The sequence below is a fragment of the Nerophis lumbriciformis genome, linkage group LG20 (assembly GCF_033978685.3).
Source record: "Nerophis lumbriciformis linkage group LG20, RoL_Nlum_v2.1, whole genome shotgun sequence".
NCBI classification, from domain to species: Eukaryota; Metazoa; Chordata; class Actinopteri; order Syngnathiformes; family Syngnathidae; genus Nerophis; species Nerophis lumbriciformis.
The window spans coordinates 44503802-44519726 of NC_084567.2; the positions used below are offsets into that span (position 1 = coordinate 44503802).

The 15925-nt window shown below is 41.9% G+C and overlaps 1 protein-coding gene across 2 annotated transcripts in view; it reads right to left on the minus strand.

Annotated features, from left to right (window-relative positions):
* Positions 1-987: 987 nt before the first annotated feature.
* plppr1 (phospholipid phosphatase related 1) overlaps positions 988-15925 on the minus strand; it is a 96690-nt gene continuing 81752 nt past the window's right edge. The window contains exons 7-8 of one of the 2 annotated variants that reach the window (XM_061980922.2): positions 8804-8935; positions 988-1271 (exon numbers count right to left, since the gene is read on the minus strand). In XM_061980922.2, coding sequence (XP_061836906.2) covers positions 1227-1271; positions 8804-8935 — 177 coding nt within the window. In that variant the 3' untranslated portion in view covers positions 988-1226. Of the gene's footprint in view, positions 1272-4914; positions 8535-8803; positions 8936-15925 lie in introns of those variants that run through there. The other variant, XM_061980923.2, reaches the window with a different exon arrangement.

Here is a 15925-nt window from a genome sequence, read left to right on the forward strand (position 1 = left end):
GACATTTATTGGTTAAATGATCGTATTGTATGACATTTATTGGTTAAATGATCGTATTGTATGACATTTACTGGTTAAATGATCGTATCGTATGACATTTATTGGTTAAATGATCTTATTGTATGACATTTATTGGTTAAATGATCGTATTGTATGACATTTATTGGTTAAATGATCGTATTGTATGACATTTATTGCCAGGATTCTTCATGACTGTTTTGCCTTTCTATATTTTTCACAATGTTTTGTTTTATTTTCAGTGTCAGCTCTGCATCCTCCCTCTTTTTCCACTTCCTGTGCAGGTGGAGAGCTAATTGACACACCTGTCTCCATTGGGTGATTGGTACACTCACATGTTGACCATCACCATCTGAGTGATGCCAGTCCTCCTTTTGTGTTTCCACTCGTGGTTGACTTTAGGTGCTCTTCCTTTTCTTATTCTTTATTTACTGCTATCTAACAAAGGGACCTTCTGCTCACACACCGCCTGCCTTCTCTGCATCCTGGGACCACGCCAACAATGCCAAGCTGCGACCGTGAAAAGTATGAAATATTTAGTTGGTGAGAGGAACTGTTTAGCTGAGATGAATGATGAAAATGCGAGTTGTGTTGAGAGTTTTGAACTTTTGACTTCAGATTGGACTAATGCTTGTTAGCAATCGAAACAAACTGCCCACCAAAAACAATATTAAAAAAGTAATCTAGTATATTTAAAGTTAAATATGTATTAAGCTTGTGGCTAGATTAGATCATAATTTGAGTTATGTTAACTTTTTATTTGTCTAGAAATGACACAAGAAGGAAGCAGCAAAATATATTTTTTCAACTGACATATTTTTCTTGAATTTTTTTTTCAAGGTTGAGTGTCCTTTTTGACATTTAAACATGAATTGAAGGTATTGTACCCGGACAATGTTTCCTTTCCAAAGAACAAAAGCAGTATATGAGGCGGTGTATTGTTTGGATAGTCAAGTATTGAATGCACAATGGTTATACGTAGACCCACTTTAATATAAAACATTATTTTATACACAATGTGGAAGACAAACAAGCACACTTGGTTGCTACAGACTATTTTAATTTGAGAACAAACCAAGTCAATAAAATATTTGCAGCATTTGAAATGAAGGACAATTATAATCACCATTTTGAATCATGAATATTTATAAAACATCTTGACTTCTCTCTTCATGCTGGGGCCTTTTTCTTCCAGAAGGAAAGGTGAGTCACAACATGGCGTCACAATCCTCTGCTAGGTGGGGGAGGGGCACCTCGAGGAGGAAAGGTGAAGCGCTCGTTAGCCGGGTTCACCTCTGGAAAGGTCATCCAACAAAAACTGGACTATGGTCTTTAGCAAGACTTGAGATTGAATCCTTCAATCAGACATTTTTGTTTAATTGCCAATACATTTTACAGCATTGGAAACACTTTTTGAAACCATGTCCTGTTAGCAAGGAACCAAGCACGGCTGCTGAACTTGTTTTGTGCGGATGTCAAATTCTACTAACAGCTTCCGACTCTTGTTTGGATCTTCCAAGGGCCACAATCAATCAGGCACCTGTGCTCAGCTAGTCTGCTCCAAGAGGTGGAACTCTTGACCGTGTTTCTCTGGGGTCTACAGCTTTAAGAGGGCAACATGGTGGCAGGTTTTAGACCGTCTGCAGAGCTGCCAACTCTGTCACATTCTGCAGTAGACTGAAGTCAATGTTAGAACATTCTAGCAAATATAGACTTGTAGTATTTACAGTTTCCTCCTATCAACCGATGGCAAAACTCCGACTTGCCTTGATGGCCATCTTCTCAAGGACTTGTATTGCCTTGGCCCCTGGATCCCAACCCCCCTTTCTTGCAAAGACTCGTCCCTAACCTGGTGAGAACCCATGTGGCCCTCAAGCAGTTCTCCTGGCATCGACGATACAGGAAACAAAGAATTATTGATCCAGGCTCATACCTCTCAGCCACAGAGAGCTGATCACTGATCACTGAATGAGTTCAATGTTGACATTTTCATCTCTGACCTGCTTGAATAAATGTTGTTAAAGGAGAACTGCATTTTTTTGGAATTTTGTTCGCAATCATTATGAACGAAATGACGACGGATGATTTTTTTAATGCATTCGAATTTGTAATTAAAATTAAATAAATAATTATTCAGAATCCACCAACAATACTTCAATTACATTTTGTGACTTGAATATTAACCAAGTATTAGTGATATTGTTATTATAAGTGCATACCTGCCAACTTTTGAAATCAGAAAAACCTAGTAGCCAGGGTCCAGGGGCCACAGGCCCCGGTAGGTCCAGGACAAAGTCCTGGTGGGGGGTTCACTTCGCCCCCCGACGCAAAATGATTATTAGCATTCAGACAGGTTAAAATGTTGCTAAAACCATCACTTTTCTATCAGTCACAGTGACTTTTCAAAACAAAAATATTACAGCAAAAATCAAATGGGTTGATTGACATGTTTATTCTGTAAGCTAACTTCAATAGTTTGAAATTATTTTGACAGTTAATGCCAGTTATCCTGTCAACCTTTCACAAGACTTCAATTTGTTGATTGAAAGTATAAACACTTTTTACAGTAAACAAATGGTAAAACAGTACTAAACAATTCCATAAAAAAAAAAATTGGTGTCATTATTAACTTTCTGTCCAAGCTTGTATAATCTACTGCCTTGTTCAATTGTAAAAAATATTCTGTGCCTAAAATTCACATTTCTATCACAATTATCATACTGTAAACATGGTAAGCTAACTTCATTAAAATTAATAGTCCTGTCAATAGCATGGAATTACAATTCAAATGTAGTTTTTTTGTAAGCCTTTCAAAAGAATTCAAAATTAATGAAAATTAATTGAAGCCATCAGACACTTGAAAAGTGGCACATCACATCTCTAATGTAATCATTTGAACTTTTCAACAGAAATAGCACTGCAAAAATATTAAGGACATACTTCTGTATTTTGGTAGTTATGCTGTCAACATTTAACAAGATTTCTTCAACTTGGACTTGAAAGCATAAATAGTATAAACACTTTTAACAGTATAACAGTACTAAACAATTCCAATAGATAACATTGGTGTCATTACCTTTTTGTGGCTAAATTCCAAATGTATCCAAAGAATCTATTTGGGCGACGAAAAACGTTGAAAGTTTTCCACTTGTATCGCTAGCAACGGCATTAGACTTGTGTTTTTTTGTCCCAACGTGGTCTTTTACATCGCTAATTCTTCCGTGTCCGATCGAAAAATCTTGTCTGCACAAGGTGCAATTCGCGTAGTTTTCACCCTTTTTGGAACGGATAATTATTCCCGGATAGGCTTTTGAATATTCTTCACGGAATGACTGCAGTTTCCTTTTCGGTTTAAGACTCGTTTGCGATTTTTCTCCGGCTGATTCCATGATCGTTCGCTCGTTTGGAAACAATGGCAACTGGTGCCTCGTGCTTGGCAGCAGTGCTATAAATAGCCTCGCGCATGGCATTCGGAATGGGTCGATAGGAAGTTACGGGAAGCAGTGTCGATTGTCATTGTTGTTACGCGATTTCGTGAATAAAACTTTAAAAAAAAATAAAAATATTTAATTAATGAAAAACCGTATTTTTTATCACTGCAATCGTAACCCGGAATAGGTTGATGAAAACCGTACTAATTACGGGAAAACCGGAGTAGTTGGCAGGTATGTAAGTGCTGACGCAGACAAACTATTCATAGCGTGATCACTTCCTGTGTCCCTATGTTTACATCATCTGCTGCCTGTAAGTTTATTCTAGATCATAAATCATATCTCTCACCTGGACAGAAGAAGTCTGAGTAGGTATTTCAACAAGTTGGGACACTTTGACAGCCATTAAGGACCCGAAACTGGCGAGAACGACACGAAAAGATGCTTGTTTGCCCTTCTGCCCTCTACCCAGTTTCTTCATGAGGATTATGAAACATTCTTCATCTAAATGTGGAAATATCAACATCCCAGGAGTCCATACCCTAATGACAACAGACCTTGTACAGTAAGTGATCTTTTATCCTGTTTGTTGGCTCTCATAAAGTCTGCAGTGAGTAATAATCAGTGATGAAGAAAAGAAAAAGCAAACGTCGTGATGCGTTTTTGAAATGAACGTGCCACGTATGCTTAAAATGAGCTAAATATGAAATGTTACTACATGACATATATACTTACGTCATGAATAGAAAACCTCAATGGAGGTGTTTGGATGTATGTTTAAGGGTTAATTAGGCGGACCTCCGCGGCTCCCGTAGGCTCCATTGTAAGCCGACTTTTGATCGCATTGATTCAATATTCAAAATGCAAGAAAAAACCACATCCATCGTCATGTCTTCCATTATGAACGCTAGACAACATTCCAACAAAAAAAGATCAGTTCTCCTTGAAATCTTTCAGAAGGACCTGGCCTGAGTGGCCTCGGACTCTTCAAACTCAGAACTCGGGAAGAGTCTAACATTAAAAATCCCCCACATTGTGTGGATATAAAATATCTGCCAGACATTGATAGGATGACCCCCCCCCCCCCCAACTCCAACTCCAACACTACACAGTCTCAAGATGTTATCTACAAACTACCATTTTCCTGTTTCCCTTCCATTTCAAATAGTTTCCCGTAAAATGATAATAATAATAATAATTCTCTCTGGTAGCGCGAGTGACAGAATCCTTGCATGAACCACAGCAATCAAGGCCGGGTGTTGTTGTTGTTGTTAGTCGGCAGTCGGGTGCTGAAAAATGTCCCGTGTTGCAAACATGAAATGTTGGCAGCCCTGCGGTCGGCTATTTTAGAAGAAGCATTACAAAGACTTCTAATTAGTCTCCAATGTCAAATCAAAGACATTTATTAGACGCGATTGCTCCTCCGCAACCAGCGCCTCCTAATAGATTGATAGGGAATCACTTGTTGTCTGCTCTTGATGTGAAGTGGAAACACTGAAGTGTTGTCTTGTACACACCAGCAGGACGACTACAATCTTAGTCCTTAGTCCTTCTCAACCTGCCAACGCTAGTCTTCAGACACCACAACATGTGCTTGTACAAAATGTAGTAGTCTGCCAACTGTCAAGCCTTAAACTCAAAATCCACTTTTCATGCTCGACAATCATGTTGATTGACTTGTGACACTTCCTGTTGAGGAGTGGAAGGCCACCCCACAGCAGGTTATTGTGTGCTTTCTGCTAAGACGTCTGATTGGTTGTTAGACAACAATCCTCCAGAAAACACAAAGCAAGAGTCAAGAGCAACAATTTTACAAATGTGCTGTTCTTTCCATAAATGGATGTTCCTTACAACGGGACATTATTTAAAAGGTGAATAAAAACGCTTCCCAACGGTTTAACATTTGTTGGCACATGACATAAAATAATCTAGCAAACACAAAAAGTGTATTTGATGTTTCTGTGGAGCAGGATTTAAATGGAGTGTTGTGCTACAAGCTAACGCTAGCCCAACACAAACACTTTGAAGAGAATTTGCCCTCAAGAAAAAAAAAAAAAACAGAGTAGATCATTGAATTGAAGCAACTGGACTCTTTTTGTTTGCTAAAGACATTTTACGTTTCACCCAAAATGTTTCTACTGCTCGGAATTTTAGGTATGAAGATTCCGTATTTATGTGTGGAGTGGGTGTGTCTCCTGGGCGTGGTCACCATAAGAGATGGTATGGCGTGGCAGGTGAACGAGCATCCTGACAGTCAGTAAAACAACTTTGGAGCCTAACATCCTGACACCTCTCGCCCAAAGATTGTCTCATTACACGGGAAGAGTGGCCACTGACCAGCTGTTTTGCTACTTAGGAGGCAAAACAACTTGTTAGTGGCCATTCTTCCTAGTGTGGAATGAGACCTTTTTTGGGGGAGATGTTAGGACATTAAACAAATAAATCCCCTCCCCCCCAAACAATGTCTTATTCCACAGGAGTGGCCACTGACACGCTACCATGCCATCAGGAAGATGTATAACTCATTGGTGGCAAAGCAGCTCGTTAGTGGTCATTCTTACTGGTGTGGAACGAGACAATATATGAGAAAGAGATATTAACACGTTAAACAAACATCTCGTCACTAAAGATTGTCTCATTCCATGATAAGAGTGACCACCGACACCAGGAAGGCGTATAACCAATTGGTGGGAAAAACAACTTGTTAGTGGCTAATTATCGCTTGGAACGAGACAATTTGTGACAAAAGATGTCAGGACATGAAATAAAAACAACTTGTAAGTGGCCATTTTTATTAGGGTGTAACGAGACATGTGTTTGTCTAATGTCCTGACATTTCTCTGGGAAGGGTGGTCACTTCCTGGTGTGGAATGATACAATATTTGGGGCAGAGATGTCAAGACATTAGACAAAACGCATCTCTATCTCGAGGAAGAACGGCCAATAACAAGTTGTTTTGCCACCAATGGGTTCGCCAAAACAGATCATCTTTGGCCACAGACAATCTTTGCGGGAGAGATTTGTTTCTCTAATGTGCTGACATCTCTTACCGAAAGAATGTCTCATTCCACACTAGGACGAATGTCCACTGACAAGTCCACAAATGAGTTTTCTTGGTGGTGAAAAAGCTTGTCAGTGGCCACACTTCCTGTTGAATGAGACAATCTATGCAGGAGGGATTTGTTCCCCAAAGAATGTCTCATTCCACACTGTGAAGAATGTCCACAGCTCGTCAATGGCCACTCTTTCCATGGATTGAGACAATCTTTGCGGGAGAGTTGTGTGATGTGTGTTGGGTTTGTCTAATGTGCTGATATCTCCCCCAAATACGGTCTCGTTCTGTGGGAAGAGTGGTCACTAACAAGTGGTTTTGCCGCCAATGGGTTTGCCAAAACAGATCATCTTTGGCCACCCTTTCTATGGAACGAGACAATCTTTGCGGGAGAGAGTTGTTTCTCTAATGTGCTGACATCTCTTACCAAAAGAATGTCTCTTTCCACACTAGGAAGAATGTCCACTGACAAGTCCACAAATGAGTTTTCTTGGTGGTGAAAAAGCTTGTCAGTGGCCACACTTCCTGTTGAATGAGACAATCTATGCAGGAGGGATTTTTTCCCCCAAAGAATGTCTCATTCCACACTGTGAAGAATGTCCACAGCTCGTCAATGGCCACTCTTTCCATGGATTGAGACAATCTTTGCGGGAGAGTTGTGTGATGTGTGTTGGGTTTGTCTAATGTGCTGACATCTCCCCCAAATACGGTCTCGTTCTGTGGGAGGAGTGGTCACTAACAAGTGGTTTTGCCACCAATGGGTTCGCCAAAACAGATCATCTTTGGCCACTCTTTCTATGGAACGAGACAATCTTTGCGGGAGAGATTTGTTTCTCTAATGTGCTGACATCTCTTACCAAAAGAATGTCTCTTTCCACACTCGGAAGAATGTCCACTGACAAGTCCACAAATGAGTTTTCTTGGTGGTGAAAAAGCTTGTCAGTGGCCACACTTCCTGTTGAATGAGACAATCTATGCAGGAGGGATTTGTTCCCCAAAGAATGTCTCATTCCACACTGTGAAGAATGTCCACAGCTCGTCAATGGCCACTCCTTCCATGGATTGAGACAATCTTTGCCGGAGAGTTGTGTGATGTGTGTTGGGTTTGTCTAATGTGCTGATATCTCCCCCAAATACGGTCTCGTTCTGTGGGAAGAGTGGTCACTAACAAGTGGTTTTGCCGCCAATAAGGCATGCAACCAGTCATGTCCGACCACAACGACCTCTCTGTTTGTCTAATGTGCTGACATCTCCCCCAAAGAAGGTCTCATTCCATGGAAGAGTGGCCTCTAACGAGTTGTTTTGCCAACAAACAAGAGTAGTCCAGTTAACTCGATTCAACCTTTGCAGGTTACCAGGACCTGTAGACATACAGTACAGGAGCTGAATGTGTTTTATAATCCAGCGCTCGTGTGTAGGATCATGATACCAAAACATATCAAAGTTTACAGCAGGCAAACGGGTCCAAAAGGATCGTTATTGAACAGATTAACAAAAATCTTTACAAAATCCGACCTGACAAGGTCAATTCATACACAGCCATCATAAAAAGAACAATTGCATTTTTTTCTGTACAAATGACAAACATCACAGAATGACAACATCAACGTTGCTAATTGTACATTTTCAGACTCGGGGGCGCAGGAGAGAGACAACAGAGGAGAGTCACCTGACAGGATGTGATGTAACACAGAGGTGTGCAGGTGGGTTACAGCCATTGCTCATACAAAAATGTGCAAAAACACCATCGTTGAACTGAAAACAGAACACCTCCCGCGTGGCAATGACTTGAATGGAGAAACAATCTGTGCTTGTTTGGAATACCGAAGCCCGACGTCAACCATCACAAACATGTTGGACTTTGCCCCGCCCGGGCGTGAAGGAGACAAAACATCAGTGTTTGATTTTGTTAAGCAATCGAAGCCACGCCACATGCGTCCTTGTCATTGTGTCTGGAAGTGCTGTGGAGACGCAAACGTGACCCGGTGCTGCCCCCTTAGTCATGTGACCTCCGTCATTGACGCCGAGTGGTTCTGCAGATGGACGTGGGAGGACGGGAAGAAAGGTTACGTGTGAGAGGGAGAGGTGAAGGCAAAGAGGAAGGAGCTGGTGTTAGTGGAGACGCAGACAAGGTGCATGCATGTACGCTCATGCAAAGATGAGTCATTTGTAAAGAAAGAAAGAAAAGCACTAAACCAGGACAAATTGCCGCAGATTTCAGCGAATTAAGGATCCGCAAATAGAGCCTGAAAGCCTTGAGGGAACGCTGCCAATGAATGGATTGTGTGTTTGTGGCAGCTACCTGTGCACTGAGGGTCTCCAGAGGACTCTCCACGCGGGGGAACGTCATCAGGGGGAGGCCACGGTAGTCTTCGCTCTTCTGTTTAGTGGCCGCACCATGGACGCCTTTGAAGTTGTTCACCACGCACACACCCTGTAAGAACAAGTCTCTTTGCATTTACTTCACCTTTGACCATGTAACGTAGGAGCCTACTCCAGTATTTAGCATCAAGCGCGTTGCATGTGCCGTAGAAGTAGGACTTGTGTTATTCGGATTCAGCGAGTGCCTAAAAGTTTGACGGCCTCCTTCTCCCACAGTTTTTTATCGCATCAGATCGTTTCAGTTCCAGTATCAAAATCCACCGTCCCTAGAGGGGGGCATACCTGCCAACTTTTGAAATCAGAAAAACCTAGTAGCCAGGGTCCAGGGGCCGCAGGCCCCGGTAGGTCCATGACAAAGTCCTGGTGGGGGGTTCAGGGCCGACGCAAAATGATTATTAGCATTCAGACAGGTTAAAATGTTGCTAAAACCATCACTGTTTGGGCGACGAAAAACGTTGAAAGTTTTCCACTTGTATCGCTAGCAACGGCATTAGACTTGTGTTTTTTTGTCCCAACGTGGTCTTTTACATCGCTAATTCCTCCGTGTCCGATCGAAAAATCTTGTCTGCACAAGGTGCAATTCGCGTAGTTTTCACCCTTTTTGGAACGGATAATTATTCCCGGATAGGCTTTTGAATATTCTTCACGGAATGACTGCAGTTTTCTTTTCGGTTTAAGACTCGTTTGCGATTTTTCTCCGGCTGATTCCATGATCGTTCGCTCGTTTGGAAACAATGGCAACTGTATGGCGTCACATTAGTGCCAAAAATCCAAGCGCATAAAAACTGTTATCGCGTGCTGATTCTCCACTTCGTGCGCGCGCGCGACACCATTTTGCGCGCGCGTGGGGCCTTTCTGCGCGCGCGTGGGGCCTTTCTGCGTGCGCGCGGTGCCTTTTAGCGCGCGCGCGGTGCCTTTCTGCGCACGCGCGACACCTTTCTGCGCGCTCTCTGTGTACTCCTGGCATCTCTCCTCCCGCTGTCATGTTTCTTTTTGGCACTTTGGGGGCGGGTATGCTTAGACGGCCCCTCCTTTCTGATTGGCTGTGAGCATTTTTCATAAGACCAATCATTCTCCAGTGTAGCAACGTTGTAGCCATCTTACCTCGGACATCTAGCCTCAATCATTACATTGATGTCAATGGTACATGTACTAATTAAATTACCATAACTTGCTCGATTTTCGACCAATTTACAAACGGTTTGCCTTGTTACAAATCTTATTACATGTAGATATGACATAGGATGCTGTACCTGTTGAAATTACCTCTTTCGCTTTAAAAAAAAAAGAAGACTTAATTGTGCAACATAGTTGTGTAGGGTCAGTGTTAGTCAGTTCTCTGATTATTTTAAACTGTTTCAGAATACATTATTAAAAGCTATTTTTCACATTTTAAAAACAAAATTCAAAGATTATTTCATTAATTTTATGGCTGAATCAAAAGAAATTCCATAAATTAGAAAACAAATGTTCAAGAAGAAGTGAAAATATAAAATAATGTTATTGCTGGTGGACCAGTTGTGGCTGAAAGATGTGATTATGGTGTTTGTTGTCTTATTATTTATTTGGGTCACATTTTGTATTACCCTGTATTGTGTTTATGTGGTATGAAATAACCTTCATCAGCGCGCGACATGTTTTTATCCACTTCTTCCTCCGTAAATCTTGATACATATTGACGATGACCCGCCCTGCTATACTTCTGATTGGCTCTGAGCATTTTTCAGCGTTTTTCGCCTGACCAATCAGAAAGGAGGGGCCGTCTAAGCATACCCGCCCCCAAAGTGCCAAAAAGAAACATGACAGCGCGAGGAGAGATGCCAGGAGTACACAGAGAGCGCGCAGAAAGGCACCGCGCGCGCGCTAAAAGGCACCACGCGCGCGCAAAATGGTGTCACACACGCGCACGAAGTGGAGAATCAGCGCGCGATAACAGTTTTTATGCGCTCGGATTTTTGGCACTAATGTGACGCCATACAACTGGTGCCTCGTGCTTGGCAGCGGTGCTATAAATAGCCTCGCGCATGGCATTCGGAATGGCTCGATAGGAAGTTACGGGAAGCAGTGTCGATTGTCATTGTTGTTACGCGATTTCGTGAATAAAACTTTTTAAAAAATATATATTTTTAATTAATGAAAAACCGTACTTTTTATCACTGCAACCGTAACCCGGAATAGGTTGATGAAAACCGTACTAATTACGGGAAAACCGGAGTAGTTGGCAGGTATGGGGGGTGGCAGAAAATGGACGGACAGGTTGTGTGTCTTCCTGGTGGAACAACAGCTTGTCAGTGGCCACTGTTGCTGTGAAATTAGACATTATTTTGTGTTTTTTATTCTCCTGACATTCCCCTCCCCCAAAGAATATCTGATTCCACACGAGGAAGAATGACCACTAACACATTGTTGTGCCACTTTGTTGTTATTCCCCTTCCAGGTGGCCACTCTTCCCCTTGAATGAGACATTCTTTGGGGAAGAAATGTCTTGGCCTAATGTCCCAGCATCACTCACCCAAATAATGTATCATTCCACAAAAAGAAGAATGGCCACTAATGTAGTGTAAGTATTAATATTTATTTTGCATTTTCCTTGTACTGAAACTATCCAGAGGTTTGCTTTTGTGTATTTGTTTGCTGTGTGTTGATTGGTCGACAAAGATGTTTCTGACTTCTTCCACATTTGAAGGGATTGACAAGAAAACCAAAAGCGCAATTTGAAATGACGATTATTTAGATTCACGCTGTGGAACCGTGGGCCTGGTCAGGATTCAACTGAAATGCAAGAGTTCTCTTTTGAGACTTTGATTGTATCATGCTTGAAAGTTATTCCTCCTATTTTTTATGTTACGTCTTGTGATGAAACGTCCCTTGGTTTATCTTTAGGTTTTTAAAGACAAACAAGTTAATGTCAGGTAAAAAGATAACACTCCCACAGGCTATCCATGTCCTTACGTGACCGAGCAAATGAAGCCCAATGTAAGTCTCACTACAAATGGAAGTGCCAGCTTCTCACTTGTGTTGATGACAGATTTGATCTAGTCCTGCACAAAACCTTATTTTAGGTTAACCATTCAATCTTTTGTTCTGATAGTGAAAGACAATATCTGTTTCCTGTCATCCAGGCGCAGAGATTGCTTCTTCGGCAGCAGCTTAGAAAATCCCATTAAACATATTCAGACACTGCAGACGAGAAGATATCATATTTTGTTGTATCCGTAGAAACAAACCTCTAAGGCCTTCAGGTCGTTGTCTACTTTTCTAAAAACAGTAAACAGTGAAGGCTTGAAAACTCTTCCTTGAATCAAATATGTAAAGGAACATTTTACCCTGAAGTCGAACGACACCCAACGAACAAACCAAATTAAAAGAAATATCCCTAAAAGCAGCACTGGTCCAAAGTAAGTCCTATGATTAACGTCATTTCCTTGTAGGATTGTGTTGGATTACCTCCGCATGAATTATGATGAACACTTTTCCTGATTTATTTTCCCATGAATCAAATGTGGGTCGTCTGCTTTTAGCTCTGTGAAAGGCTCAATAGGAGCTCTTACTCACAAGCAAAGACCTGGCAGTCTTAGGATAACTCAAGTCACTCCTCAGCTGCGAGAGCAGAGATCGTACAGTACAGGCTGTCCGTCAACCCTTCATTCGGCTGCAGAGGACAATCCAAGGGGTTATGCTACATCAGAACTGTTGGACTCACATGGAAGTAAAAAGTAATCTTCTTCATTATTTCAAGGTTACAACTTAAAAGGGTCAAATTATGATTTTTTTTTTCTATTTTTAGAACACTTTATTTTGGTCCATAAAACATGTACCGTATTTTCCGCACTATAAGGCGCACCTAAAAACCACAAATTTTCTTTAAAGCTGACAGTGCGCCTTATAACCCGGTGCGCTTTATTACGATTCATTTTCATAAAGTTTCGATCTCGCAACTTCGGTAAACAGCCGCCATCTTTTTTCCCGGTAGAACAGGAAGCGCTTCTTCTTCTACGCAAGCAACCGCCAAGGAAAGCACCCGCCCCCATAGAACAGGAAGCGCTTCTTCTTCTACTGTAAGCAACCACCCGCCCCCGGAAGAAGAAGAAAAAACGCGCGGATATCACCGTACGTTTCATTTCCTGTTTACATCTGTAAAGACCACAAAATGGCTCCTACTAAGCGACAAGGATCCGGTTCATAAAAAGGCGCAATCTCTCCATCCGCACACGGATTACTACCGTATTTTACAGCAACTGATATTCCTGTGAACCGCACTGTGGAACGGGAGCACGTACGGTGAATATTCGCACCACAGGGAATGAGAAGTCATCCTTCACTGTGGTTCTAGCTTGCCATGCTAACTTCCACCCATGGTGATATTCAAAAGGAAGACCTTGCCAAAAGAGACCTTTCCAGCCGGTGTCATCATAAAAGCTAACTCGAAGGGATGGATGGATGAAGAAAAGATGAGCGAGTGGTTAAGGTAAGTTTACGCGAAGAGGCCGGGTGGCTTTTTTCACACAGCTCCGAAGGCGAACACACCTTCACTAAGACGGGCAGACAGCGCCGGACGACATACGCCAACATTTGCCAGTGGATCGTAAATGCCTGGGCAGATATTTCGGTCACAACTGTGGTCCGAGCTTTCCGGAAGGCAGGATTCACAGAACTACTGGACAACAACAGCGACACTGACTCCGATGACTTCGAAGAGACGGAGCCGGCCATTTTGGAACCCACGCTTGCGCAACTTTTCAATTCGGACACCGAAGACGAAGAATTCGAAGGATTTACGAATGAAGAATAACTTCAGAAGGTGAGCGCTATGTTTATTTTGTGTGTTGTGACATTAACGTTCGAGCAACATTATGTTGCTATTGCTCTACACCATTTTGAATTTTACTATGTTTGTGATTGCACATTTGCGTACATTTTGGGACAGAGTTGTTAGAACGCTGGTTTTCAATATATTATTAAAGTTTGACTGAACTATCTGACTGTTTTTTTTGACATTCCCTTTAGCGCAGCGTAGGCGCGGCTTATAATCCGGGGCGGCTTATTGGTGGACAAAGTTATGAAATATGTAATTCATTGAAGGTGCGGCTAATAATCCGGTGCGCCTTATAGTGCGGAAAATACGGTAATGATGGTTATTTGGTCAACATGTTGCATAGATTTTCTTTTATAGACCTATTTTCAAGCCAATTTTTGTCTGCCTTCAAATACGGCTTGTTTTGCGAGGCGGAGTTGTTACTACGCCCCCTCACGCTGACTAGCCTTTCGTCCCCGTCCTGGCAGCATTGTTTACTACACTAGTTTTTTTGTTTTGCTAGAATCGTATGGAATATGGACATTAGTGATCGCCAACATCCATCTAATTGTAACATGACTTTCACGACAACACAACATTCCAAATGATATACATACACCAGCGGCTCACCGTAGTTTGTTGTCGGCACAAGGAGGGAACTACGCCGGGGACAGAAAGTACGAAAGCCTTGCTGCAAATCTGATACTATACGCTAAGGTTAAACTTCTACCGAGTCATTATCTCACCAATGCTAAATCCTGGACGTATGCACGGGTATATTAACCATAAAATGCTTTTCTATTCTACATAATGTTAGTACTTTTACTGCACTGCTGCTTCAAAACCTTGTAAACAATTGAGGCTGTACTGTTAGCAAAGCTACTGGCCAAGCTGCCTAATCGTTCACAAGGCTCACAAACTTAATAACAGATTATATTGCTAACTGGTCCATTGCGAAATACAGGCACTGATCCAATTAAAAGTAGTTTTTAGGAAGATCATTCTTTATTTTGGCAGAAGAAGGTGACAGTCTTACAGTAGAAGGCTAAGATAGCTACACAACAATGTGAGCTCGCATTGCTAACGTATCATTCACACATTTCTAACCTACTGTTATTATTTACCGTTTGATTGTCTGTCTCCTCTATTGCCATAAATAGTAGTCACCAAGCCCGCCATTAAATAGTAGTTTTTTGTTGTTTTTTGGTGGAAGCAAAATTATCTTTGCACAGACTGAAGCGACTTCTTAACAGTTGAAGGCACAATGCAACGACTCATAAAAGTTCAAATGAAGGCACTTTTTACTTCAGATGAGGCTGCAAGTTTGTGTGGTGACTTGTGCTGGTTGAAGCAAACAAACAACAAAGCATTAGCCTTCATTGGAAGATGATGTCGAGGCACAGCCGGATTGATTAAAACAGGCTGACCCCCGCAAGGATGTTTGGGTAAATCTCCACCATATATGTATATTCCGCTGACGTTACACTTGAACAAAACGTCACACAAAATTCCAAAAGGATCGTTTGGAGGAAGTAAGAAGGAATGCAAGATTGTGTTGTAAATATTGCTGCCACGGTTTGAAGTTATGCAGATCCCAAATACACATTAGCAAATAAACATAAATGTGTGAGCTACAGTGCTAACAGACAGTCAAACTGCCGCCAGGGAATGGAAGGATAAATCAATCGACATGTCGGTGCGTTTGTGTTTTGTTCGTCTGTCGCTTCCTAACAGGCTGTAGGAGAGTTCACTCTTTGAATTAGATTTCTTCATAAAACACTTCGCTGTTGCTTCGCCTAGCACAGGTTGATGGGAGTCTCTGGTCTAGCGTAAGATCACAGACGTGCTGACGTAGCAAAGCAGTGGGTGGACACAATGTGCCGTAGGGTCAATAGATGTCTATGACTTAAACACTTGGATATTTTCCAATGTGCTTGTCATCCATTTTAGTTGCCTGCTGCTAGAAGTCATTCCAGCCAGAGTGAGAGAAACGCTATCTCCATTCATCCCGAGGTCTTGCATGTGTGGAGACATTGACAATAACAAATCTTTGAAGTCGTGAAGTCCATGACTCGGATGATCTTTGTGTTTATGTCTCCTCCAGCATTTTTAAAGGTCAACATGAAATATGATATCTGTGATTGTTGATTAGGCAGCGGGAAAAAACACACCTCAGGATAATCGGTCTGGATAATCTTCATGAGACATCCAATAATCGGGCCTTTGATACCTTTGGTCGGAACTGTG